Source organism: Prionailurus viverrinus, chromosome E2 (assembly GCF_022837055.1).
Source record: "Prionailurus viverrinus isolate Anna chromosome E2, UM_Priviv_1.0, whole genome shotgun sequence".
NCBI lineage: Eukaryota > Metazoa > Chordata > Mammalia > Carnivora > Felidae > Prionailurus > Prionailurus viverrinus.
Window position 1 is genome coordinate 47,699,536 of NC_062575.1, and position 27,934 is coordinate 47,727,469.

At 51.1% G+C, this 27,934-nt stretch overlaps 1 protein-coding gene across 3 annotated transcripts; it reads right to left on the reverse strand.

Moving 5' to 3' along the window:
• Positions 1 to 878: 878 nt before the first annotated feature.
• Positions 879 to 27,934, reverse strand: FBXO17 (F-box protein 17). Of its 3 annotated transcripts, XM_047834173.1 has the most exons (7): positions 26,954 to 27,188; positions 10,019 to 10,088; positions 5,796 to 6,158; positions 4,869 to 4,980; positions 3,099 to 3,194; positions 2,188 to 2,323; positions 879 to 1,391 (listed from the first exon to the last, which is right to left on the reverse strand). In XM_047834173.1, the coding sequence occupies exons 3-7, from the start codon at positions 6,139 to 6,141 to the stop codon at positions 1,248 to 1,250; spliced, it is 834 nt and encodes a 277-aa protein (XP_047690129.1). In that variant the 5' UTR covers positions 6,142 to 6,158; positions 10,019 to 10,088; positions 26,954 to 27,188; the 3' UTR covers positions 879 to 1,247. The 3 variants fall into 3 exon arrangements, with proteins under 3 accessions (XP_047690129.1, XP_047690130.1, XP_047690128.1); XM_047834174.1 differs by lacking the exons at positions 10,019 to 10,088; positions 26,954 to 27,188 and adding an exon at positions 27,877 to 27,934; XM_047834172.1 differs by lacking the exon at positions 10,019 to 10,088.

The following is a 27,934-nucleotide window of genomic DNA, read 5'->3' on the forward strand; positions in this document are numbered from 1 at the left end:
CTTGACCGTGTTCGACTTTAAGATTTGGGAGTCGTCCTTCTCACGGCTCTGCGCAAGTCCTGCCTTCCCTGCTTACTGCCCAGGTGACCTTGGGCAGGTCATGTAAGCTCTGAGCCTGTTTCCTCCTGGACTAAAAGAACAGAGCCTGCATGGAACTTAGCATACCTCCTGAAGTTCTCACGGCTGGCAATATCCCACAAGGCCTCTTAGGATCAGGGCTGGGGGCAGACGGGGCATTGACTACAGACAACGGTCCCCCATCACTTCACGTTTCGCACCAATTTTATGGAGCCAGTGTGTTGGCTGTGCCCAGCCGGGGAGGTGGCAGGAGACACGAGGGGAGGCTGGCAGGAGCGCTTTCCCTTGTGGCATGCTGGCTCCAGCGGTATGTTGCCCCGCAGGAGGAGAGCTGCGCCTGAGGTAGGAGGCGGGGTGGGGCACGTGGTTTGGGGACCCGCAGGGACACAGGAATTCTGAAAGGAGTGGCACCAGCCTGGTCCAAAGGGCAGGTGCCGATGGGTGGTGCCCACAGAGGTTGCCCAGGGCCCCACAGCTGAACCCCAGACACTCCCAAAACTACAGAAAGGGTTCCTTTTGATGTCCCTGTTGGTCACCTCAAGGACAGACCACCCTGACTCCCAACTCCCTGCCAGCGATTGGCTTACCCCAGACGGTCAGCAGCTTTCCCTACGATTAGAAATCCTGGTTTGGCCTGTTTTTTGACCCCGGCTACCAACTGATGTCCACGTATCTACGCAAATAATTTGCAAAGGAAACCTCTCTGATTACCCCCTGACTCCCCACCCTCTATCCCAGAAAGCTGTGAGCAGTCTTGTTGGATCTCTGGTTTCTTTTTGTTTCTTCATTTATTTTGAGAGAGAGAGCATGAGCGAGGGGAGGGCAGAGAGAGGGAGAGAGAATCCCAAGCAGGCTCTGCACTGTCCGCGCGGAACCCGACACAGGGCTCGATCTCACAAACCACGAGGTCACGTCTTGAGCTGAGACCGAGAGGCAGACACTCAACCTACTGAGCCACCCAGACGCCCTAGGTCCCTGGTTTCTTGCACAGCATGTGTGATACCGTGCTGAAGCAGCAGCAAGTGGGGTTCACTGGAGGTGTGCCAGGAATGGGCCACACGGGACCCTCACTGTCCACAGGCATCCGGCTCCCGACTGCAAAGCTGTCTTTGACTGATGACGTCTGGCAGACGGCAGTACACTCTGGAAGGCTGGCTCAGGCTGGTCGGCTAGGACAGGCGGACCCTGACCCTCACACTGGAGTGGGTCACGAGGGCGCCGTAGTGCCCTACCCAGGAACGCGTGTCCCTCCCATACTGCTCGAAAGACACGTACCGGATGCCCTTGCCAAAGTTGGTGAAGACATGAGACACCTGTATGGGGAAGGAGAGCGGGAGGTTGAGGAGCTGTGGGGCCCTGTCTTCCTCCACCTCAACAGGCACTCCCCAAGGATCAAGTAGGTACCAGGCCCTGCTCTAGGTGCTGGGGCTACAGCAGCGAAGAACAACCTGGTGAACCTGACAGTCTAGTCGGGGACTCAGACCCTGAAGACAGCTGGGGGTAAGAGGCAGAGGGTAAGGTAGGCAGGAGGGTGGGGTTGTAAAGTGAGTGAGCAAAGGCATCACTAAGGCAACACTAGGGCAGAAACCCGAAGGAGGGGAGAGAGCCATGCGGGGATTAGGACAGAGACAAAGAGTGTTTGGAACAGAGGAACGGTCAGTGCAAAGGCCCTGGGGTAGAAGTGTATCTGGAGCAAACGAGAGAACAGGAGATGGGTCAGCGAGGTAAGGGGCAGATCACGTGGGGCCTTGTGGGCCACGGAAGAACTTTGGCTTCTGGCGCTTCTTATCCTTTGCAAAACTTTTTTACGGAGATAATATTCACCTAACAAAATGCACCATTTAAACTGCACAATTTAGTGGCTTTTACCTATATTCACAATGTTATGTAACTATCACCACTCTCTAATTCTGGAACATTTCCATCAGCCCAGAAAGAAGCCTCATATCCGTTAGCTGTCACTTCCAATCCCTCCCTTCCCCTAGCCTTGGCGATCGCTGGTCTGTCTGCTTTCTCTCTGTAGGGATTTGCTTATTCTGGACATTTCATATAACTGCACTCCTACAAGATGTGGTCTCTTGTGCCTGGCACAAGGCAGTCTGGACCCACCTGTCGGCAGCCTCTCTCAGTCCACTGAAGGACCGGGTTGGGGGAGGCCGAGAACTTGACCACTTCGTGTTCGTACACGTCCAGGAGGCGGACCCGGAGCCGGTAGATGCAGCCACAGTTCTCGCGGGCACCCCACCTGCCAGGTCGTGGTGAGCCTTGATGTCCCTGCCACCCACCCGGTCTCTGGGGCGGGGAGAGGGAGGCTGAGGACTAAGCCTCCCTGCACTTGGGTGAGGGTCGCACACACCCACCCTGCACATGGAGAGATCAAGTCCTGGGAATTTGCGGGGAAGAGCCTGGGTGCCCCTGGGGTGGATTCTAGAGGCTTTGTGGTGTGTGTGTGTGTGTGTGTGTGTGTGTGTGTGTGTCTGGGAGGAACCACCGCCCCCAGGGGAGGAGAAGCCTGGGTATTTCTGGGGAGGAGCCAGAGCCCCAGGGAAGAAACCAGACTTTGATGGAGGAGTGAGAGCTTGAAGAAAGAGCCCGAGTGCTCTGGAACCACTGCCTCCATCCCAACTCTGCCCCCCTGAGTCTCAGTTCTCAGGGCACAGTGCTCCAAACCTTCCTGGGGCCTTGGGTGTCCACAAGCCCTTCGGGTCCATACTGAGTGTGGGCGATGAGGGAGGAGTGGGTGAGATGGGGCACCAGCCAATGGCCCCCATGTCAACAACCCTGGGGCCTGCTGACGGGGGACAGGGAAGAGTGCAAAGTGGGGTTCTGGGCTCATCAAAACCCTGCCCCTTCCTGCCTCTGCAACTGTGAGAGCATCACTTCCCCCCCCCTCAGCCTCACTCCAGGAGCACAGTAGCAGTGGCCAGCCCGGGGGGTTGATGGGGGCCCAGGTGAACCCCTTCTGCGCGACTGCTGCCACCATGGGTGACGCTTGGGGCAGGTTGCCATTCTTTCCTCACCAGTCGGCCACACAGATCTCGATCTGGGCGCTGTCCAGCAGCTCCTGCCACACCCCCTCCATCACCAAGTCCACAAGCTGCCTCTTGAAGCACCATCTGGAAAGAGGAGATGGTGAAGGGATGAGGCAGAAAGTCACAGCCCAGAAATCACCTCCTCCAAGAAGCCTCCCTTGGGGTTTGCTCTACTAGACAAGATATATGATGGGCTGGGCAATCCCGTTGGCCTCTCACATCCCCTCCACTATTCTCCACCAGGCTCTAGGCTCCGGATACAGGCTGACCTGTATGTCCCTAACATTTGTGGGGACTGCGACAGCAGTACAAATGGATGCTCAACATTGAGCAGGCAATCCTGGAGTCTCCTAAAGTGCGGAGGCCCAAGTCTGAGGGTATACTGCCTGTGTGGACTGGTCTCCCTTACTCTCCCCTTCCTGTTGGGTCCCAGATGGGAAGGTCTAGCAGGAGGGAAGGGAGAGAGGAGAGTAAAATCAGGTTATGTGGCCTCCTGGCTCCCTCCCAATGGATCACCGTGGGACTGCTACGTCTCTTCATGAAAGGATACAGCTCCATGGGACCCTCTCCTCACAGCCTTCTCTTTAGGAGCTGCGTCCTCCCCTTACCTTTGTCAGGCCCAGGGCTGGTAATGCCCCTTCCCTCACTGTTACTAGCCTAAGGTTCACGCAGTCTCCCCTGTGGTCTGCCTACCCCTCTGTAAACAGTCCCCCCCTAATTTGAACATGCCGTCATAATAGAAATAGCGTAGTGGAAGAGAACAGAGTGCTCGGGGACAGACCTAGGTATATTTGGCAACTTCGTTAGTGATAGAAGCGGCACGCCGTATTCAAAGGTGGATTAAAGATCTGAATGTGAAAGATAAAGCTATGAGGCTACTAGAAGAGACTATGAGAGAATACTGTTGGGTAGGGACTGGTTTTTTTTACCCAAAATTTCAAAAACACATTCTAAAGCAAACAAGCGATGCATTTGATATGTGAAAATAACAACCAAGAACACCAGGGACACAGTTGATACAGATAGTAGATGGCCAGGACGGACAAGGGGCTAAAATATACGAGGAATTCTCGTATAACAAGAATAAGACATCAACCCTAATAGAAAAGATGAATGGGCAATTTCCAAAAGAGGGATTCCAAAAGGCTAACAAGCACTTGGAGAGATGCTTAATTATTAGTAAATCAAAACATGCAAATTAAAACGTCAATGAGACATCACTTCATGCCCAATATACTGGCAACTACTAGCGAGCTGGATGATGCCACATGAGAATGGTTGAATATGGGGGGAGGGAACAAGGAAAATGGGTAAGAGGTAGGAGAATAGAGAGAATCAACCAGTCAACTGTTCTGATGTCTTCATAGAACTTATCACCATCAGAAGCTCTGGCGCCAGACCACCTGGGCCCAGATCTCAGCTCCGCCATTTACTAGATGTTGGCTACGTTTTGTGCCTGTTATAAAGTGGACATAATCATACTATCTGTGTCACAGGGCTGTTGCCAGGATTCAAAGAGTTATATGTAAATGTTTGTCGTTTTGTTGTCATTATTATTTCACTGTTTTATGTATTTAATGTCTCCCCCGCTGCATTTCTGAATTTTCCTGGTATCTCTCTGGCATATAAAACAGGGCCTGGTACTGGCAGGCCCTCAACAAATATTTGACTGAGTAAATCAATGAGGGAAAGAGAGGATGTAGGTAGGGTCCCCTTCCCAACTCAAGGCCCTTGCCCCAGGGATCAGGGGCCACTCACTGGAAAGAAGTCACGAAGCAGGTCTGGGAAGGAGCCCCCGGCACCAGTATTAGGTTCTTTTCCACGGCCCAGCCATTCCCGCCGTGCTCCACCTCCCAGCCTCTGAAGCCCTCTGTGGGATACAACAACCTTGAAGTCGAGGAATTCACCTGCCGCTCGCCCAGCCGACCGCCCGCCACAGCTCAGCTTGCCCCGCCCATCGACTCCTCTCTCCTGCGCTCCGCCCCCGGTTTCTTCCACTCTGGCCCCGCCTCCCAGACGCGGGCATTCCTGTTCCCACCCTACCACCGCGACATTCAGCCCTGCCCTTCCACTCAACTCGTCCTCAGCCCCACTCGGCCCCGCCTCCAGTTCTGTCTCCCTTCATCTACTTCATTTACCCACTTGGGCTTCTCCCTAACTGCGGGCTCTTGCCAGCAAGGTCCCATCCCCTCTTACAGCAGCCTCCTGGCTCCCCCTGCCTTGGGCCCGCCCACTCGCTCAGTTCCCCCTCCCCACAGGCTCTCAATGCGGCTTCATATTTCCATGCAAGCTCCGCCCCCGCCAGCCACCCAATTGGCTTTCCCCGAGTCCTCCCCGGCTCCTCCCCCCTTAACCCCGCCCACTGTATCTACAGTCCGAGCACGTGTCATTCCTGCCGGGGCCCGACTCTTGGCTCCTCCAGCTTTCTCGCCCATCCAGTTCGTCTCCCTTCACTGCCCACAGCACCTGCCCCCTCCCCCCCGCCCCAGTCCATCTCTTTCCCCCGCCCCCGGCCAGTTTCCCAGTCTCCTCTTCCCTCGGCCACGCCCCCTGGCTGCCTGCCCGGCCCCGCCCTGCCTCATTATCCTGACCACGTCCACTACACTAATCCTCGCCCGGCTCCTCCACCCCACACAACACTCCTGTCTCCCCGGCCCCGCCCCTGGCCCCGCCCCCGGCACGCACGCTCTCCGCAGGAGTTGAAGATGAGGTTGCGGCCGAGGGGTGCGCGCAGGCAGTAACGCGCCAGGGCGCAGAGCGGGAACTCCTCGTCCTCGTTGTTGGGCGGGCAACGCTGGGCCACAGCGTAGAGTGCGCGGCCCTCGGCGCTGCGGTCGCGGGCTAGCTGCAGCAGCCACACGGTGGGCCCGTCCACCACGTCGCGCCAGGCGCGGCACACTGCGCGGCAGCGCGTCACTAATGCGCGCGGCGGCACGTGGCTCAGCACCTGCACGAGCAGCTCCGGGGGCAGCGCGTCCAAGGCTACGGGCTGGTCCGCGGGCAGCCGCCGCCGCGAAGGCCGGGCGCCCATCTCAGGCCGCCGGAATCCTGCGGGTTGAGAGGGGTCAGCAGGTCAGGGCAATTTGGCCTCCCTTCATCTCTCCCAGGACGCAAGGTCCCTGCAGCTTGACCATGACCCCACCAGCTCCGGTGGAGGACCAGGGGCTGCTAGGGCCGTGAAAACCGGGTACCTATTTCCTGACCGTTCATTGGCTCTGGGGCGATCGGTTTCCCACCTTTCCCCCTCAAGCAAAATACCCCTGGTCTACCATGACCCCCACTACCGCTCACCACGGCTTCCATGTCTGGCCGGTGCACTCGAGTCAGGCTAGTCAGTTTACGTGTATGACCACGAACACACACACAAACCCACCGAGGAGGAAACCATCTCCACCCCCATCGCCCAGCCGGCTCCCAACTCCTTGGGCCTTTGACACTTCTGAACTGTCGTCAGCAAAACCCATTTCCCCGCTCTCTTCGCTGAACATTCTTGTCATCTTGCTCTCACCAAAACTCAGCTCTCCTGTGGCCCTTCCAAATGGGTGAATCTTGCTCCTTGGTGCTACTTCCAGACCATTCTCCTATCCCCCCCTCAAACTCCCCAGCTATGATTCCTGTGTCATCAGAATAGGCGGTTCATTAGGCCGCCTTGTGCACCATCTGCTGACCCAGATCACTCCTCACTTCATGACTTTAGCTTCAGGCTCACTGCCACTCACGCTGCTCTTCTCAACATCCCTGGTCATTTCCACATCCAGGTACATGATCCTGGATCCTGGGCCACCGGCCTCTCTGTTCTCTGACCTGCTCTCTTCTCAGCCCCTCCCTTCTATGGTCACACCTAGACCTTGTCTCAATAACCACAGATTCTTCAAGACCTCAATCTCCTTGCCAACCATCACCCTTTCTCTCTCCAGCTCTTTCCTTCCAGGGCCCCTTCCAGCCCACTGTGATTCCCTCATCCTTTGTGTCTACCTCCTTTTCACTGCCCCTCACCCCCTCAAGTCCTCGTGTCTTCCTTATCCAGTTTAAACTGCTCAGATACTCTTTAAAAACATTCTTTGCATACATCCTGGCCTCCGGCTTCCTCCGACACGTGACCTTGGTTCGATCAGCCCCCTGCCTACCCACTTTAAGGTCGCCAAAGAACACACAACTCCACTGGCTGGTCTCACTTCAAGGTTGTGAACTTGACCCACACGGGCCAGCCCAGCCCAGCCCGGCAAGCAGAGGCCATTTCTCTTATCCACAGGCTCCTCCTCTCTATACATAACTATTTCGCACCTTCTCCCCCAGCGCTAGCCTAGCTTATCACACCCTGCCTTCCACCTCTTCACTTTCCCCTTGCTTTCTTATTTTGCAGAAAAAATACAAGCAATGAGAAGTGAACTTTCACAGGTACCCATCACCCAATCTACCAGCTCCCTGCCCCGTGGCCTCTGTGCTTTCCCCTCTGATTGCCCTGCAAACGTCAGCCCCCGCCCCCAGCCCCCGGCTCGGCCTGCTCCCACCCCTCCCCGCTCACTCCAGGCCTCAGTCTCAAGTTCTCCTCACTCTCTGCCGCGCCTTGGATTCCCCCTTCGCGCTGGATCATTCTCAGCAGTCCACACAGTCATCCCTCTCGTCTGAAAACAAACCCTCTCTTCACTTCACCTCCCCTTTCAGCTCTGGCCCCATTTCTTTGCTCCTCTCTCTCTCTCTCTTTTAAATTTAATTTTTAAATGTTTTTCTTTAAAAAAATTTTTTTTAACACTTATTTATTTTTGAGAGACAGAGAGAGAGACAGAGCATGAGCAGGGGAGGGGCAGAGAGAGAGAAGGAGACACAGAATCCGAAGCAGGCTCCGGGCTCCGAGCCATCAGCACAAAGCCCGACGTGGGCCTCGAACCCACGGACCGTGAGATCATGACCTGAGCTGAAGTAGGATGCTTAACCGACTGAATCACCCAGGCACCCCTCTTTGCTCCTCTTTATGGTAAAACTTCTCAAACAAGCTGTCTCCAGTCTCTGCCTCCATATTTTCTACTTCTGTTCTCTCTTAAATCTTGTCTCATCAGGCTTCACCCCCCCCCCCACCCCCCACCCCCCCCCCCCCCCCCCCCCCCGCCACATGCCAAGGTCACCATTGACCCCCTCGGTGCTAAATCAAAGTCAGAGTTCAGTCCTCACCTTGCTGGACCTGTTGAGCAGCACTTGCCACCGAGGGTTATTCCCTCTTCACTTGGCTCCAAGCCCCACAACCTCTGGACCCCTCCAAGTTTGCCTGGTGGCTCCTGCTGAGTCTCCTTGACTGTCCATCCTCCCTCTGATCTGGCAACGTCAGGGACTGGTATTTGAACCTCCTGTATCCTCCATCACCACTCACTCCCTTGGGGATCTTGCCCATTCGTACACCTCCCACCTGGCTCATCACTGTCTCCCTGCTTCTTTCCCCAGGTGTCTGTTCCTCACTAGTAGCCGGGTCGGGGTGAGCACCTGAGTCAGGTCCTGTCCCTGTCCTGCTCAGGGCCCGCCCCCCCCCCCCCTCGGGCTCCACCTCGCTCAGAATAAAGGCAGAGTCCTCACTGTGGCCCACAAGCTCCCACACAGTCTGCCCCCATCACCTCCTTGCCCTCATCTCCCCCTTACCCCCTCTGCCCAGCGACACCAGCCCCCACACCCCAGGCCCTTCGCATGGGCTGTTCCTGCCACCCGGATCCAGAGGATTTCTAGGCTCACCTCCAGACTTCAAGTCTTTGCTCAAATGTCAACTTCTCCACGAGACCATCCTTGGCCGCCTTGTTTACAATTTCAGGGCCTCCTGACCACCACCTACTCCCCCTTCCTTTGTCCTAAAGCTCCTATCACCTCTTAACACACCACACACACAAGCATATATAATCTACTTTACTTTGCTTATTGCCTGTCTCCCTAACTGCATTATAATCACCATGGGGAAGAGTTATTGTTTCTTTTGTATATTACACACCACCCCGTCCACACCAGTGCCTGACACATAGTAAGTGTTCAATGAACAGATGTTCATGGAATGAACAAATGAATCGTCACATCAGAAACCCACTCCACAGATGAGGAAACTGAGGCATGGCCAGGTGAAACACCTTTATTTAGCAAGAACTCAGTGATGGGGCTCAAGACCTACTGAGAAACTCATTGCATTTTCTCCATCGGGGCAGAACTGCCTAGCGATGAACACCTTGTGGCTGGATCCTGGCCAGCCTGGGTTCAAGTTCTGGCTCTGCCGCTAGGTGGTTATGTGACCGAGGTCACATCACTCAACCTCTTAGTGCCGTTTCCTTCTCTGAGAACGAGGATGGTAACAGTACCTACTGCAAGGGATTGTTGTAAAGACGAAACGGGTTCATGTTTGTAAAGCACTTAAAAACCGCTGGTGTCTCAGAAATGAGTGACATTAAATTAATATTGAATGCCAAATTATGTTAGTTGCTATTATTATTACCCATCATAAAAGAATGACGAATAGCCATTTAGCTATGATTTTTTTCATCTGGTGACATTTATTGGGCCTTTATTAAGCGACTGTGCCGCGCATTTAAGCTGGGTCATCTCACCGAATCCCATCATCTTGTGTAATGGGCAAACCGATCACAGGAGGTTGCCCCGGGTTAACAGGCTCCAATGATCTAATGCTTGTTATGTTGTTATGTTGTCTAACGTCGGGAGGTGCTCAACTCGTGACAGCTGTTATTATTTTTAAATAAGTTGATTAAGGTTTTGTTAAGAAGCCTGCGTCGGGCTAGTGATCCACCCACATGGGTCCTGATACCCCCCCCTTCACCCTGATTCGGTGATGGGTTATAAGACAGGCTTCAAGAGACAGGGTGTGCTTTTCCCCAAGTGGTTCTTAGTTGCATTAATAATTAGCAACAATTTAATACCAAGCTTACCAATTTGCCTGTCATGGACGTGAAACTCATCAGAGTGTGGTTTCCTGGCTTGGTTCTCCTTAAGAATGTGCTGATCAAAAAAAAAAAAAAAAAAAAAGAATGTGCTGGACATTGGCGAACAAGGGATCTCTGGAGCTGGGGTGGCCTCCTCACAAGATGAGTGCAGGCAGACTTTGCCAAGGAGCAAGGACCTTCAAGTGATGTACCTTACGAGCCCTGAGTATACAAAATGCTTGTCTGGGGGGGGGCGGAGTGGGGGGCGCCTGGATGGCTCAGTCGGTTAAGCGTCCGACTTTGGCTCAGGTCATGATCTCACAGTTTGTGGGTTCGAGCCCTGTGCCCAACTCTGTGCTGACAGCTCAGAGCCTGGAACCTGCTTTGGATTCTGTGACTCCCTCGCTCTCTGCCCCTCCCCCATGTGCCTCCCCCGTGTGTGTGTGCGCGCGCGCGCGCGCACTCTCTCTCTCAAAACTAAATAAATAAACATTTAAAAACAAAACAAATTGCTTAAAGGGCCATAAGGAGCCTTATGGCCATGATGTCCACACGGCTGAATGCCAACTACTGGCTGAGCCAGTTTGGGACACGTAAGGCACAATGCCCTGCTGTCAGTCTTTGGGGCTGCGTATGTTGGGGGGGGGAGGGGTGTGGTTATTTTACTGGCCGGCACAGCGACCAGGGGATGCTACTGGAAGGCAGTTTCCAGAACCCGAGACGCTCTGCAGACCACGATGGCTATAGTAACATATACTACATCACATGCTTTTCTGGGACTCGACTGCCCTCCATTGAGAGTCCACACCCCTCCCCTTGACACGGGCAGACCTCTGTGACTGCTTCAACTTTCAGAGCACCACAGATGTGACATCGCTAAGGGATTTCCAAGGCGGGGTCGTAAAAGATACAGGTCACTGCCTGGCTCTCTTGGGACAGGTGCCTTGGGAGCCCTGACTCCAGTGGGTGCGCGGGCTAAATGGTTAACAAGGAGGAGAAAAAGAGTCTGGGTCCATAGCATTTACTGACGTCTGGGTAAATGCACCTGCCGCCGCTCATCGCAAGCTACCAACATGAAGTCCCCGAACTGTGGGGCTGGAGAGCTGCCCACAGTCTTGCTCTCACAAGCCGGCTCCAGGACACCCCTGCCTGAGTCATTGCTTAAGTCTGGCTGCCCTGAAGTCATCGCACTGGAGAGACCCCGTGAGTTCAGGCGGAGAAAAGTCTGGGGAGCCCCAGCTGTTTGAGTCACGTCCCGGGGGCTAGACACAGGGGCGAATAAGCCTTCAGGTGACCCAACCCCAGTCACTGTCAGACGGCACTGCGTGTGAGCCTCTAAGAACAGCTTGGCTGAGCCCAGCCAACCCCCAGAGCCATGAAATAAAGGTTATCGTTTTAGGTCACTATGTTTTGAGTAGTCTGTTATGCAGCACTAACTAAATGGGACAAGGCTCAGTGACCTGCACTGTGTGGGATGGGTACCTTCCACAAAGAACTGTCCTGCCCCAAAAGCCAAAAGAGCCCCCGCCCGGTAAGAAACAGCGGGCACCCTGAGTGCAGACACAGACCAATCTGGGTTCCAATCCCGACTACCCACTTCCTTGCCCATGAAACGTATTTATCTCCTTTGAGCCTAGGAAACGTAATTCGGGAATAGCATGTGTTTTTGGTCTCTTTGATTTTTTGTTTTAAGTTTACTGATTTATGCTGGGAGACACAGAGGCAGGACAAGCAGGGAAGGGGCAGAGAGAGGGGGAGAATGCCAAGCAGGCTGTCAGCCTGCAGACAGCGCAGAGCCCAATGCGGGGCTTGAACTCACAAAATCAAGAGTCGACCCTTAACCGGCTGAGCCACCCAGGCGCCCTTGATTTTTTGTTTTTGAACAATGCTGTGTTTAAGTACTGACTACTAGCGCATTATTATTTTTTAATTCAGAAACCTACTTTATTTATATTTGTTGCCTGTTTACGGGGCTAATTCTTTTTCTCCATTGTTTTCTGTTTGGTGGTAAAACCCATGTAACATAAAGTTTAGCATCATAACCCTTTTTAAGTGTACAATTCAGTGATATTAAATATATTAACGTGTCACCATCCCTGCCATCCATCTCGAAAAGTCTTTTCACCTTGTAAAACAGTAATTCCCCACCACCCCCTTCCCTCTTGCCCCGGCTAACCACTGTCCTTTTCGTCTGTATGATTTCGACCACTCTAAGTAACTCACGTAAGAGGAATAATCATACAGCACCGGTTTGTGATTGGCCTGTTCCCTTAGCGTAATATCCTCAAGGTTCACTCGTGTTGTAGCATAAATCAGAATTCCTTTCCTTTTTAAAAAAAAATTGATGAGAGAGTGGGGCAGGGGCAGAGAGAGTCTCCCGCAGGCTCCATGCCTCGAGTGGAGCCCGACTCGAGGCTTGATCCCACGACCCTGAGATCATGACCTGAGCCAAAATCAAGAGTTGGATGCTTAACCGACTGAGCCACCCAGGCGTCCCAGAATTCCCTTCCTTTTTAAGCTGCTTAATATTCCATTTTGCTGATCCATTCATCGGCTGTTGGACATGGGCCGCTTCCACGTTTTAGCTATTCTGACGATAGGTATTTTTGTTGGTGTGATACCTTTATTTCATTTTATTTAACCATCCGGAGTCGTTTGCACCTTGAGATTGCGGTCGATGACACGATGGCCCACTTCATGGTGACCACATGTGCTGAACAGCAACAACAAATTCTCTGCCATTGGGGTGCCTGGCTGGCTCCTTCGGTGGAGCCTGCGACTCCTGATCCCGAGGTTGTGAGTTTGAGCCCCGCGTTGGGTGTAGAGATTACCTGAAAATAAAATCTTAAGAAAAAAAAATCTCTGCTAAGAGAATTTCAGGCAGCATTAAAAATTCTAACTGGGCAGGGGCACCTGGGTGGCTCAGTCGGTTGAGCATCCGACTCTTGATGTCAGCACAGGTCCTGATCTCAGGGCTCATGAGTTCGAGCCCCGCATCGGGCTCTGTGCCGATGGCGCAGAATTCTGTGTCTCCTTCTCTCTGCCCCTCACCTGCTTGTGCGTTCTTTCTCAAAATAAATAAATAAACTTAAAAATACATATATGCTTTTTTCTTTTTTTTTTACATTTTTTATTTTTTGAGACGCAGAGAGAGAGCACAAGCGGGGTAAGGGCAGAGAGAGAATGAGACACAGAATCCGAAGCAGACTCCAGGCTCCGAGCTGTCAGCACAGAGCCCGACGCGGGGCTCGAACTCACGAACCGTGAGATCATGACCTGAGCCGAAGTCAGACGCTCAACTGACTGAGCCACTCAGGCGCCCCCAAAATACATATATATTAAAAAGAAATTCTAACCAGGCAGAGATGTACTCATTTAGAAAGGATTTAGAAAGGATTTTGTTTCCGTTTCCTGACCCGAGGCCTGGCTATATGTGTGTGTTAAATATTCATCAGGCTGTACAGCTTGAGTCCTTTCTGTAAAAGGTTTAGGAGAAACACTAACAATAAGCCGAGATGGTAGTCCACGGAAAGGGACAAAAAGATGTCAGAGAAGCTCTCCCCGGACTTGCCAAACAAAATATGGGACTATTTAAAGCGAAGGCGTCCCTGGAAACGAGTAAGCTCGCTTATCTCTCTCCTCAGCAGTTCCTCAAATTGTGTGGGGCCAGTGGCCTTTTTATAGTGACTGGAAAATATTGCCCCAAAATTCCTCCATGACTCAGTGATGACACCATTGACATGGTTTGTTTGCTGGAATCCACTCACAATAACCATTATTTTATGATTTTTTTTTTCTGGCTCTGGGAGTTGCCTGGGCGCAGGTCGGCAGTTCTCGGGGGCTGGAGTGCAGTTGTCATCCGGCAGGGGTGCGGCTGGGTCATCTGAGGGCTTATTCAGTCCCCTGCCTGGCGCCTGGGATGGGGAGACTCGAACAGCTGGGGCTTGGCAGGCTCTTGTCTATCTCCATACGGTCTCTCCAGCTAGAGCCTACTTTTGCCAAAGGCCAAATAATACAATTTCATTTTCTTTCTTTCTTTTTCCTAAATGTTTATTTTTGAGAGAGAGAGAGAGAGAGAAAGAGAAAGCGCGCGCACCGGTGAGGGGGGGGGGTGCAGAGAGAGGGAGGTGGACAGAGGATCCGAACGGGGCTCTGTGCTGATAACACAGAGCCCGATGTGGGGCTCGAACTCAAGAACTGTGAGATCATGACCTGAGCCGAAGTTGGACATTTAACTGACTAAGCCACCCGGGAGCTCCTAGAATTTCATTTTCAAGGCTCATGATTCATTAAGTGGTCTTCATTTTATAGGATGTTTGTCCTTCATTAATTTTATTACTGAATTTGTATTGATTTTACCTTTATTAATTTTAGCATCATTTTTAAAGATTATTTAATTTTTTCAATTTTTATTTATTTTGAGAGAGATGGAGAGCAAGTAGGGGAGGAGCAGAAAGAGAGGGAGACAGAATCCCAAGCAGGTTCCACATCACCAGCTTGGAGCCTGACCTGGGGCTCGAACCCACAAACTGCGAGATCATGACCCGAGCTGAAGTCAAGAGTCAGGCGCTCAACCGATGAGCCACCCAGGCTAAAATTTTAGCATTTTAGCATTATTGTGAGAGGGAGAGAGAGGGCACTAGTGACTGAGGGGCAGAGAGAGAGAGAGAGAGAGAGAGAGAGAGAGAGAGGAGAGAGAGAGAGAGAAGCGGGGCTCACCCCAAGCAGGGCTCGAGCCCACGAACCATGAGATCATGACCTTATGATCAGATGCTTAACATTCTTTCCTAGAATCCCATACAAATGGAATCATATAACATACCCGTTCAGCGCGGGTGCTGTGGGGAGTTGGCAGAGCTCAGAGGGGGCAGGGAGCTTCACATGTGCCCACTCCCCTCCCCTGTGTACCCTCTCCCCAAGGCGAATCCACAGAGGCATATACTGCCTCATAGTTCCCCTTGGCCAAACTCGAGTTTGGCCATTTAAACTTTTCTGTGCCGGCTGACAGGTTGAATTTCCCCAGTAGAGGGCGCCAGAGGAACACGACAGGAAGAAGGCTTTTTTTTTTTTTTTTTTTTTTTTTTTTTCTTCCAGCTTCGTCGCCCCAGGGCAGCTTCTCAGGCACCTGCAGCGTGCAAGCTTCTCCCGTGCCTGCCAGCACCCCGCGGCCAGCGCCGTCCCCTGGCGCCCCCCCTCAGGCGGTTTCCAATTGCCTCGAGCGCCCCACTTCCTTGCGAACTGCATTCCCCAGCATCCCGCTGGACAGACTTCTGGCAAGTTCCAGAGCGGGGCCTTTCCATCAAGTTCAAGGTGCAGCACAACCGGGGCCGGGGCGGGGGGGGGGGGGGGGGGGGGCGGCCCCTATGCCCTTTGTGAGCCTCCTCCAAGAGTTCTCAAATGAGATCAGGGTCTGGGACTGTCATCTTTCTCAAGCTCTCAGTCTTTTTTTTTTTTTAATGTTTATTTTTGAGAGAGAGCGTGCAAGTGGGGGAGGACTGAGCGAGAAGATCTGAGGCCGGCTCCGTGCTGGCAGCAGAGAGCCTGATGCGGGGCTCCAACTTGTGGACCGCCAGACCATGACCGGAGCAGAAGCCAGACGCTTAACCCACTGCGCCACCCAGGCGCCCTCAAGCTTTCAGTCTTGGATCACAGAGGTGGTACTGCTCCTGATCTCTGCTATTTCTATATTCTTTAGCATTCTCTTCATTTCTTAGTAGCTATTTTCCCTGCTATAATTAATAATTCTGTCTATTAAACGTTCTCCCTTCAATTTACTGCCTGGTTTCTGTCTCCCGATTGGACTCTGGCTGATACATACAGTATGTTCCCCTGTGTCTGCTTTCCTTCAGGGTAACTTCTCTGTGATCCGCCCACGTTGTTGCATGCGTCAATCGGTACTTGGATCCTTTTTATCGCTGAGGAGTATTCCATGGAGCAGATAAACCACAATCTGTTTATCCACTCACCATGATGGGACATCGGGCTCTTTCCCGTTTGGGGCTGTTATGAATAAAGCTGCAATGAACATTCAGGTACGAGTGTTTGTATGGACATACATGTTCATTTTTCATGAGTAAATACCTAGGAGGGACATTCTGGGATCATACAGTAAGTGTATATTTCACTTGACAAGAAAACACCCAATAGGTTTTCTTGGCAACAACGGGCCGTTCTCAGTCCCTTCAACGATGTGTTCTCAGGCCAGTTCCAGTTGCCAGGACCAGGTGTTGTCAATTGTCTTTTTAATTTTTGACAGAATGGCTTGTTTGTCGTGCCCTCGGGGGAGTTTCCTCTACCTGACATCTTCCCTTATTAATTTTAAGTCTTTGCTCTTGAACCATAGCGCTGATGTTGTTTCTCAATAAGCCGAGATCAGAATTCTTTGCTCTTAAGAATTACATGCAGGTTCAAAGATTTGATGTGGCTTCCCTTTCAAGAAGTCAGATGAGCTGCTGATAATCAGGGCCTGTGCTGGCTTTTAGCAGTCTTTGGGTTGATTTCAAAAAAAGATTGTTTTAGTGTTTATTTTTGAGAGAGAGAGAGCAAGTGGGGGAGGGACAGAGAGAGAAGGAGACACGGAATCTGAAGCAGGCTCCAGGCTCCAAGCTGTCAGCACAGAGCCGGAAGTGGGGCTCAAACCCACGAACTGTGAGATCATGACCTGAACCAAAGTCAGATGCTTAACCAACTGAGCCGTCCAGAAATGATGCCTTTTTATTTAAAAAAAAACATTTTTTTTAATGCTTATTTATTTTTGAGAGAAATAGAGTGTGAGCAGGGGAGGGGCAGAGAGAGAAGGAGACACAGAATCCGAAGCAGGCTCCAGGCTCCAAGCTGTCAGCACAGAGCCAGACATGGGGCTCAAAGCCACAAACCGTGAGATCATGACCTGAGCCGATTGGACACCCAACTGATTGAGCCACCCAGGCACCCCGAAGGAATGCCTTTTATTTTTATTTATTTATTTAAAAAAAATGTTTTTATGTTTGTTTATTTTTGAGAGAGAGAGAGAGACAGACAGACAGAGTGTGAGCAGGGGAGGAGCAGAGAGAGAGGAAGACACAGAATCCGAAGCAGGCTCCAGGCTCTGAGCTGTGAGCACAGAGCCTGATGTGGGGCTTGAACTCACAAACCTCAAGACCATGATCTGAGCCAAAGTCAGATGCTCAACTGACCAAGCCACCCAGGCACCCCTGGAAGGGATAACTTAAAAAAAAAAGAAAAGAAAAGAAAAAGAAAATCTTGGCTCACAAGTGGCCGACTTTGGCTCAGGTCATGATCTCGAGGTTCATGGGTTCAAGTCCCCCATTGGGTTCTGCACTGATATTGCAGAGTCTGCTTGGGATTCTCTCTCTCTTCCTCTCTCTCTGCCCCTCCCCAACATGTGCTCTCTCTCTCTCTCAAAATAAATAAATAAACTTTAAAAATACTAAAAAAAATAATAATAAATAAAGCTTTAAAAAAAAGCCATCCCTCCTGGGTGAATCCAACCCTGGGGTAGCCTGGCCTGGCAATGAGAGCAAGGGCTGGGTTTGGGCCCCCACCCACACTGCTGCCCCTGGCTGGCCTCTTAACAGTAACAGTCCTCTGTGCCTGATCCTGTGCTCGATGCCCTGGAAACGGTATCCCAGGAAAACCAAGTTCAAATGCCTCCAACAGACAGGCAGTATCCTTTTCTTTTTTTTAAAGTTTATTTAGTTTGAGGGACAGGGAGCGAGGGAGGGGCAGAGAGAAAGGGAGACGGAGAGAGAGAGAATCCCAAACAGGTTCTGCCCCATGAGCACAAAGCCAAAGTGGGGCTCGAACTCACAAACTGGGAGATCTCTTCCTGAGCTGAAACCAAGAATAGGACACTTAACTCCCAGACGGGCAGTATCCTTTTTAAAAAATTTTTCTTTAATGTTTACTTATTTTTGAGAGAGAGAGAGAGAGAGAGCGCGCGCGCATGAGCAGGGGAGGAGCAGAGAGAGAGGGAGACACAGAATCTGAAACAGGCTCCAGGCTCCGAGCTGTGAGCACACAGCCCGACGCGGGGCTCGAACTCACAAACCGTGAGATCATGACCTGAGCCGAAGCCGGACGCTCAACCGACGGAGCCACCCAGGCGCCCCTGAGATGGGCAGTATCTTAAACGAGGCCGCTGGGTAGGAGGAAACAGGGAGTGGTGGGGATTGGCAAACCAGAAGGTACAGCCAGCCTGAAGTCTGTGCCAATCTGTACTCTGGCTCCTTCACCGCCAAATAGGAAGGTTGGCCTGCTTTGGCCACATCTTCCAGTTTGTTCAAAAGAAACTGGAAACCCCAGTTTCCATGTGAAGTCACCCAATTTTTAAAGGTTAGCAATGCATTAGAAAAAAATTAAGGCACCATATGGGCCAGATAACAGACAGATCTGCAGACCCAGGAACTGAATGGGTGTGGCCATTTGTGACTTCTGTATTATCCCAGTTGATCACACCAGGAGGAAACTGAGGCCCGGAGAGGCAAAATGACTCCCCAAAGGTCACACAGCAGTCAGACGTGGACCGGGGGTTGGAATCTGGGCAGCCTGATCTCCCTCTCAAAGGGCGTCCTCTCTGTGGACGGCAAAGAAATGCAAACGCAAAGCAAACAGGAGGAAGCCCGTCCACAAAAAAGGAATGCCACTATTTTCCAGAAAGACAGAAAGCAGATCCAAGTGTAGGGGCCAGGGTCAAACTCAAAGTGGGCACAATGGAGCCTCAAGGAGGCTAACCCTAACCTCAAGAGGCTTTGGACCCAGAGCCAGGGGTCGAGGGGGGCCAGGCTGGGGTAGGTGTGCAGGTGGAGAGTGAGAGAGCACAGGGAGGACAGAGGTCGCCCATCTTCGCAATGACTGCGCCTATGGGCTCCCCACTCGCTCTCCTGCTCCCCACGTGCTTCGCCACACAGGCCTCCGGCTGCCCAACATTCATTCACGGGAAAAACAAAACCATACTGGAGGACTGTTCTCTAAAGAAACTGCATGAAGGCAGCTCTTCCCGCCCACGGATCTTGTCCCCGGGCTTTCATAAAATCGCCTTTTTGGGGGCGCCTGGGTGGCGCAGTCGGTTAAGCGTCTGACTTCAGCCAGGTCACGATCTCGCGGTCCGCGAGTTCGAGCCCCGCGTCGGGCTCTGGGCTGACGGCTCGGAGCCTGGAGCCTGTTTCCGATTCTGTGTCTCCCTCTCTCTCTGCCCCTCCCCGGTTGATGCTCTGTCTCTCTCTGTCCCAAAAATAATAAAATAAACGTTGAAAAAAAAAATTAAAAAAAAAAAATAAATAAAATCACCTTTTTGCACCAAAGACGTCTTCAAGAATTCTTTCTTGGCCGGAGCCCACGACCACCACCCATACCCCCAAAACCCCATCAATCACAACCTGAGCTAAAACCAAGAGTCGGACGCTTAACTGAGCCACCCAGGCGCTCCTATTTTTCACCATTCTAATGTCAGCAAGGTGGTTCTTCTGTTCTAAGCCAGCTCGGTTGGACGGAATGGTCTGGAAAGGCCTTATTCAGATACGTGACGATTGGCAGACTGGATGTGCTGGAGAGACCTCAGTGGCGACTGCTCATTTCTACTTTAACAGATCTCTCCGGGCGCCTGAGTGGCTCAGTCGGTTGAGTGGTTAAGCCTCCGACTTCGGCTCAGGTCATGATCTCACAGCTCGTGAGTTCGAGCCCCGCATCGGGTGCTGTGCTGACAGCTTGGAGCCTGGAGCCTGTTTCAGATTGTCTCCCTCTCTTTCTCTCTGCGTGTCCCTCCCCTGCTCACGCTCTGTCTCTCCCTCTCCCTCGAAAATAAATAAACGTTAAAAAAAGAAATAAAGAAACTGCATGAAGCCTCTGGGAGCTCACTCCCAGCAAAGACTGGCTTCTCCCTCCTAACACCAAGTGCTGTCCCCAAACACAGTTCTCAGTCATCCCTTCAACTAGACTAAGAAGCCAGTGGGAAAGCAGGACTATATTTATAACAGCCCCAAATTTCAAAACAGTTACTTATTTTTTAAGATTTTATTTTTAAGTAATCTCTACACCCAACGTGGGGCTCGAATTCATGACCCCGAGATCAAGAGGCATGTGCTCTACCGACTGAGCCGGCCCCATCATACCAGTTACTTTGATTAAAAAAAATTTTTTTTTAATGTTTATTTCTTTTTGAGAGACAGAGCGCAAGTGGGGGAGGGGCAGAGAGACAGGGAGACAGAATCCCAAGCAGACTCCATGCCGTCAGCACAGAGCCCAGTGCGGGACTCGAACCCTCGAACTGCGAGATCATGACCTGAGCCGAAACCAGGAGTCAGACGCTTAACCAACTGAGCCACCCAGGCGCCCCCGAAATTCTCAATCCTTTCTAAACAAGGGGCCCATACACGCATTTTGCATTGGGCCCTGCAAATTGGTACATTTGCCCTGGGTACGTTTAGATTAGAGAAGATACTCAAAACACAGTAAGAACAGGATATTATAAAAGGAAGAATGTTTTCTAGAAGAAAAAAAATTCCCCAAAAGTAGATTGGATGAGTTAGAACCCAGAAAATACCTCTCTCAAAAGGGAAAAATTAAAGGGGCACCCGGCTGGCTGAGTCAGTGGAGCATGTGACTTGATCTCATGGTTTTGAGTTTGAGCTCCACGTTCTTTTGCAGAGATCGCTTAGAAAAACTTAAAAATATAAAATCCTGGGGCGCCTGGGTGGCGCAGTCGGTTAAGCGTCCGACTTCAGCCAGGTCACGATCTCGCGGTCGGTGAGTTCGAGCCCCGCGTCAGGCTCTGGGCTGATGGCTCAGAGCCTGGAGCCTGTTTCCGATTCTGTGTCTCCCTCTCTCTCTGCCCCTCCCCCGTTCATGCTCTGTCTCTCTCTGTCCCAAAAATAAATAAACGTTGGGAAAAAATATAAAATCCTAGAGACTCCTGGGTGGCTCAGTCTGTTGAGCATCTGACTCTTGGTTTTGGCTCAGGTTACGATCTCGTGGTTTCATGGGTTCGAGCCCTGCATTGGGCCCTGCACGGGCAGTGCAGAGTCGGCTTGGGATTTTCTGTCTCCCTCTCTGTCTGCCCCTCCCTTGTTTGCACTACCTCTGTCTCTCTCAGAATAAGTAAATACACTTAAAAAAAAAAACAACTCAGAAAAAAAGGGAAAAATTAAAGCTCTGACAAACTGCAGGAAAAACAAAAAACTGCTTAAGAAAATCGTGGTCCAAATATATACACCAACTGTATCCATGTTATGTCAATTTGACAATATGCAAGAAAAAAGAATCAATTTGACCTGGAGGCTAGAGACATTCTCACTAAAATAGGGACATTCTTCTTAAAAAAAAAAAAAAATATATATATATATATGTACACACATGTATGTATATGTATATATATCTGAGTATATACATGTAAATATATATATACACCTCACATATAACATTGTGTAAATTTAAGGTGTATGTGTTGATTTGATACATTTATGTATTGCAAGATGATTACCACTTTAGCATTAGCTAGCACCTCCAATCATGTCACTTAATTATCGTTTCTTTTTTGTGGTGAGAACATTTAAGATCTGGTCTCTTAGCATAAAGGCTGTCTTCTCAACAAACGGTGATGGGAAATCTACATGCAAAAAGATGAGTTTAGGCCTTTACCTCATACCACGCACAAGTATCAACTCAACATAAACCATACACCTGAATGTAAGAGTTACAACCACAAAAATTTTTAGAAGAAAATAGGAGAAAACTCTAATGATCTTGGGTCAAGCAAAGACTTCGTAGATAAGACACCAAACGTGTGATTCGTATAAGGAAAAAATGGATGAATTAAACATCTTCAAAATGTAAAACTTTTGCACTTAAAAGACACCAGTGAGAAAATGAAAAAGACAAGCTATAGATTGGCAGAATATGTCTGCAAATCATGTATCTGATAAAGGACTCGTATCCAGAATATATAAAGAACACTTAAAATTCAACAGTATGACAAACAAACCACTTTAAAAATAGACACAAAATTTGAGGAGACATTTCACCAAAGACGATATGTGTATGACTAACGAGCACATGAAAAGATGCTCAACATCATTAGTCATTAAGGAACTCCAAATTAAAATCACGATGAGACACCATGTCAGGCCCACCGGAATGGCTACTGTTCAAAAGATTGGCCAGTACCCGGAGAAACTGGAACCCCCGCATGTTGCTGATGGGAACGTGAAATGGGACAGCCACTTGGGAAAACAGGCAGTTTCTTTGAAAGGTGAACATTAACAAAAACAGCTCAGCATAAACTTTCCACGAAACACAGCAATTCTATCACGAGGCTACCTGCCCACGAGACATAAAAACACGTGTCCACGCACAGGCTTGATTGCAAACGTTCACAGCAACATTATCTATTTGGAAACGATCCGAACGTCCGTCCGCTGGTTAATGGATAAACGAAACGTGGTCTATCCGCACAACGGCACACTGATCGGCAGCACGAAGAACCAAGAATGGGTACACACTACAATATGAATGAACCTCCAAACAGCATGCTAAGTGAAAAAAGCCAGACACACACACACACACACACACACACACAAACCCCACATACTGTATGATATATTTACATGAAATGTCCCCAAAGGACATATCTAAAGTTACAGAAAGATTAGTCGTTGCCTGGGGCGGGGCTGGGGAGCGGGGAAGTGACCACAAATAGGCACGGGGGATATTTTGGAGGTGACAGAAATGCTCTAAAACTGGTGATAGCTGCACGACTCTGTAAATTCACTACAAAATCACTGAACTGCACACTTTAGAGGGCTGACTTTTATGGTATGTAAATTACACCTCACTGAAGCTGTCAGGAAAACCCTGGAAACTCTACAGTGAAAGCATCTAAGACTTAAATATGGTAACAGAACAGACTGTAGATGTTATCAACCTTGACACTGTGAAAATAAATGTACAAGTAACAAAAGATGGGAAACCAAGGCGGGAGGAGGGGAAACCAAGATGCTTGGCTCACCTGCTTCACGTCACGGGACTCAAAAGTTGCCAGAATCAGAAAAAGAAGTGAAGCATAACATTTGAAGTTACAAAGGTCAATAGCGAATAATCTTTAAAAAGTACAATTATTTTTTTATGAGTTTTTTTTCAATATTTATTTATTTTGAGAGAGAGCGCGCAAGGGAGAGCAGGGGAGGGGCAGAGAGAGAGGAAGAGAGAATCCCAAGCAGGCTCCGCCTGCCACAGGGCTCAACCCCACCTGAGCCAAAACCAACTGAACCTCGAAGGTGCCCCTAAAGCAGACTCCACACTGTCAGCGCAGAGCCCGATGGTGGAGTTCGAACTCACAAACCTCGAGATCATGACCCGAGCCGAAATCAAGAGTAGGACGCTCAACCGGCTGAGCCACCTAGGCGCCCTAGATGGGCATTTTTTACTGAAGTTGAAAATGTGTGCCTGCCCCAGGACCCAGCCATTTGACCCCAGAGCCGGGAAACACACACTAGAATGTTCATGACACAATTGTCTCTAACAGCTCCGGTCTGGAAATGACCCATCCATCCACTGGAGGATGTAGGAATAAATTAAGGTGGTCACAGAACGGCGGCAAGGCACCTAGAACGTTGAGTCCTGGGACACCCGGGCAGCTTGAATTGCGCGGGGCAGCCCTGGTCTACGACACATATGGTCCCCAGGGTAATTCGGGTAATTCCAGACCTCCACTACTTCTAAAGTTTCCTGCTTGGATGATAAACTATATACTCCCACCCGTGGTGCTACTCTTAGAAAGTTCGCAAACAGGCTAAACTAATAAAGTGTCGTTAATATCCACACGTGGGTACTAAAACCATATAAAGAAGAACAAAATAGGGGCGCCTGGGTGGCTCCGCCGGTTGAGCGTCCGGCTTCGGCTCAGGTCACGATCGCACGGTTCGCGAGTTCAAGCCCCGCGTCGGGCTGTGTGCTGACAGCTCAGAGCCTGGAGCCTGCTTCGGATTCTGTGTGTGTCTCTCTCTCTCAAAAATAAAAAAAAATAAACATAAAAAAACCAAAAAAAATAAAAAGAGCAAAATAGGAACGTGAGTATCGTAAAAGTCAGGGCGCTGGTTTCCCCTGTGGGGAGGGAGAGAGCTATTAACAAGGTGCCCACAGGGAAGCTTCTGGGGGCTGACGATGTTCTTGCTGCTGACCTGGGCCCTGGTTCCATATTTTACAATTATTTGTTAAACTGTTCATCTGTTTTATATACTTCTCTGTATGGATGTTATAATTCACCATTTAAAAAATATGAATGCTATCAATAAACACCACTGATGTTATTGAACCCAGGAAGGAAACAGTCTCACTGCATCTTTGCGCAAATTATAATTCACACTTGCCAAGTGCTTTCTTTGGGTAAGGCACTCTGGAAAATTCTTTCTGTGCATCATCTCATTCCCAGGAGGCAGCAGTGATATTTCTGGGCGAGGAGGCATCACCAGGCTAGTAAGGGACATTGCTTTCGGAAATTGCTGGTGACAGCCCGCAGAGAAAGTGGCATTGTGGGGAAGGTGAGTGTCGCAGGTTCTATATGGTCAGTCACTCCTGGGCCAGCCCCACCCCAAACTCTTGTTCATGACCTTGGGGGAACGGGCTTCCCTCTCTGAGTGGATTTTCCTCTCCATAAAATGAGAAACGTGCAGGTCCCCATCTCCTCTCCCCAGTCCCCAAATCCAAAAGCCTGGAAAACCGGAAGTCTTTCCCAGACCCATTTGGTGGCAGGGCTGAGTCACACTGGTGTGAGATTTGACTATCCCCGTGAGTATGTCACGCATTGGTCACGATCTCACGGGTGGTGAGTTCCAGCCCCGCATCGGGCTCTGCTCTAATAGAGCTGAGCCTGCTTCGTATCCTCTGTCCCCAGCTCTCTCTCTCTGCCCCTCCCCTGCTCACACTCTCTCAAAAATAAACATTTAAAAAAAGAAACAAGAAAATAAAAAAAGAAAGAAAAGGCCTTCATAAACTACCAGCTACGGTTAACCGCAGAGTAACTGCTCTCGGCACGTGGCAAGGGCTTTATCGAATCTCACAGAAGCCTCACGAACAGCTCCAGGAGGGAGGTGCCGATTTTTCAGCTGGGAAAACTGAGCCTTGGAGAAGGGGAGCCACGGACCCAAGGTCACCTGACACAAAAGCCGCAGAGCCGGGCTTTGAACCTGACTCTTGGTCTCAGCTCAGGTCACAATCTCGTGGTTTGTGGGTTTGAGCCCCACATTGGGCTCCATGCTAATGGGGCAGAGCCTGCTTGGGATTCTCTCTATCCCTCTCTCTCTGCCCCTCCCCTGCTCGCTCTCTCTCTCAAAATAAATTAATAAACTTAAAAAATATTTTAAAAAGTAAAAGATAAAATGCCCCCCCCCAAATAAAATAAAAAAGATCAAACACTGCTTCCCCCTTTCCGTGCTCTTAAAGATATTGCTTTTATATATATAGGAAATAAAAAGGCAGACTCATTTCTATTTGATTTGTGAATCACATCTATAACTTGATTGGATGAAAAAAATTCGTATTTAAATAAATACAAAAACTTTATTAAAAAATATTGGGGCGCGTGGGTGGCTCAGTGGGTTGAGCACTGGACTCTTGGTATTGGCTCAGGTCATGATTTCACTGATGGTGAAATTGAGCCCTGCATGGGGCTCTGCGCTGACAGTGCAGAGCCTGTTTGGGGTTCTCTCTCCCTCTCTCTGCCCCTCCCCCACTTGCGCGCGTGCGTTTGTGTGTGTGTGTGCGCGCGCGCGCGCGCGCGCTCTCTCTCTCTCAAATAAATAAATAAACTTACAAAATATTATTAAAGAAGGAGCGCCTGGGTGGTTGAACCCTGGACTCTTGATTTCGGCTCAGGTCAGGATCCCAGGGCCCTATGTAAGCCCGGAGGCTGCTTAAGATTCTGTCTCTCTCCCTCTGACCCTCTCCTCCCCTGCTCGCGCTCTCTCTAAAATTAAAAGAAAAAAATATATATTAAAATAGATTCATCAGCCAGGCCTCACAAAATGGGGAGTCAAACAGATCCTATCAATATTTGATAGAACAAGAAAGACGTTTAAAACACTTTTTTTGACGTTATGAAAGCAGCCAATAGGGAAACTGCGAGCAATGAGCGATTAATTAACAAATAATTTTAACTGGCCGTGGGGCCGGGGTCTGTTGCTTAAGGGGCTGTTTTTGCTGCAAAGCTTCGTCTGCCTCATTTGTCTTTTGTTCTTGGGTGGTACTGGGGCACTTTAAAAAAGTATTTACTTTAAAAGTAGGTGCCTAATATTGCAGCCTTTCAAAATTGCTAGTTAACAGATGCTCTCTAAACTTGAAGGATCCAGACTGAAAGAACAAGATATGGAGCGTTAAGAAATATTACTGAACGCTGCAAAAGTTAACTTAGAAGAACAAAATTTAAATCGGGAGGAGCGGCCGCAGCTAAAAACAAACTGTGCCCAAGTTGCTAAATCGAGAAACGGGGCTCTGAGCCTTCTGATTCACCGATTTGGCGAAGGGGCTGCCAGCCAGAAGAAACAGAAGAAACCAGAGCTGGTAAAAGGGGTCTGGCCTCTCGCCGGCGGCGGAGTACACGTGTTGGTCGGGTACGTTTTGGGGGGAGGGGGAGTTTCTTCCACCGTGGCCTCTGCCCGGGAGCAGCCGGGTGGAAGGCGTGGGCGTCAGAGGACCCGTTTTAAGCCCTTTCCGCACGACCTGGGGCTTTCAAACGTTTGTCCGTGCGACTCTGGACTTAAAGGGGCGGAAGCTGGCTGGGACAGCCTAGGACCCGGGCAGGGCAGGAGAAGGGGCGCTGGGGAACAAGGACTCCGGGGGGACCCGCCCCTCCCGCGAGGGCCTGGGGGCGTTAGTCCTTCCCCGGGCGCCCCCGGGGCGAGTGGGGACGGGACACCCGTCCCGACCTGCGTCCCTACCTGTCCCGACGCTCACCTGGCGGCCCGCTCGGAGGCGGCGGCGGGCTAAGATCCCTTTCCCCACCCTGCTCTGGGAGGCAGTCAGGGGGGCTCCCTGGGATCGGCCCCGCCCAGGGAGCCCCGGGACCCGCAGTCTGGGCAGTCGGTCCTCTGCGGGGGCCGGCGGCTCCGGGATCCGCGGGCGGGCGGCTGCGGCGGGCGGGAGCGAGGCAGGGGCGGGATCCGGGAGGCTGCAGGCGCCGGGGGAGGGCCCAGCTGCCGCCTGGCGGGGCGGGGAGGACGCGCAGCCCCCGCGCTCGGGGACCCGGGGGCCCGCCCCTTGGAGAGCTTACACTCCCCGTCCCCCCCCCCCCCTCCCCACACCACGCGCGTCCCTGCTGCCAAGCGCCCGGCGATCTGATACCGGGTCCCGGTCCCCCCCCCACCCCCCCAGCCACCTCCTCCCAGCGAGGTCCACCTCCCCAAGAGCCTCCGCCGCGGGAATGGTTCCAGCTGCTTCCTCCCCCCCAAATCTTGTTGCCTCCTCGTTCCGGCCTCCTTGCCTACAGCCGCCTCCGCCATTCAAAACGTCTCTCCCGCCATCTGGCCAGTGCTGTAAATGGCTTAGCTGTGACTCCGACCCTGGGCCTGGTTTTGAAACATTGGATCAAGTTCCTATCCCCAGGGATTCTCTCGCATTTACACTGCGTCCCCAGCGTAGAGTCTCAGAAGCCCGGCTTGTGCTTGAGGAGGACCTCTCTGCCACGCGTACTTCTCTGCGGCAACGACAGCCCGCGTGCCCCCACTTTGGAAACCTGCCCCCTTCCCTGAAAACCACTGAAATATCCGAGGTTCAGTAGCAGCAAGGATGGGACCACGACCCATTTCTCTCTTGACCTCCTGGGCGGTCACTTTCCTTCCGATCGCCCTAGATCGCCCAAGGGACCTCAAATGACTGACCTGAGACATCCTAGAGCCAGACTTCGGAACGCCAGGCCTTCCTCCCGCTAGCAAACCA

Bases quoted from the DNA above. Each gene is read 5' to 3' on its own strand.
- FBXO17 (XM_047834174.1), bottom strand. From the start codon at position 6,141: ATGGGCGCCCGGCCTTCGCGGCGGCGGCTGCCCGCGGACCAGCCCGTA. The intron at 4,981-5,795 runs GTGCGTGCCGGG...TGTATCCCACAG, and splicing joins CTTCAACTCCTGCGGAGAGC to AGGGCTTCAGAGGCTGGGAG. The intron at 2,324-3,098 runs GTGAGGAAAGAA...ACGACCTGGCAG, and splicing joins GAGATCTGTGTGGCCGACTG to GTGGGGTGCCCGCGAGAACT.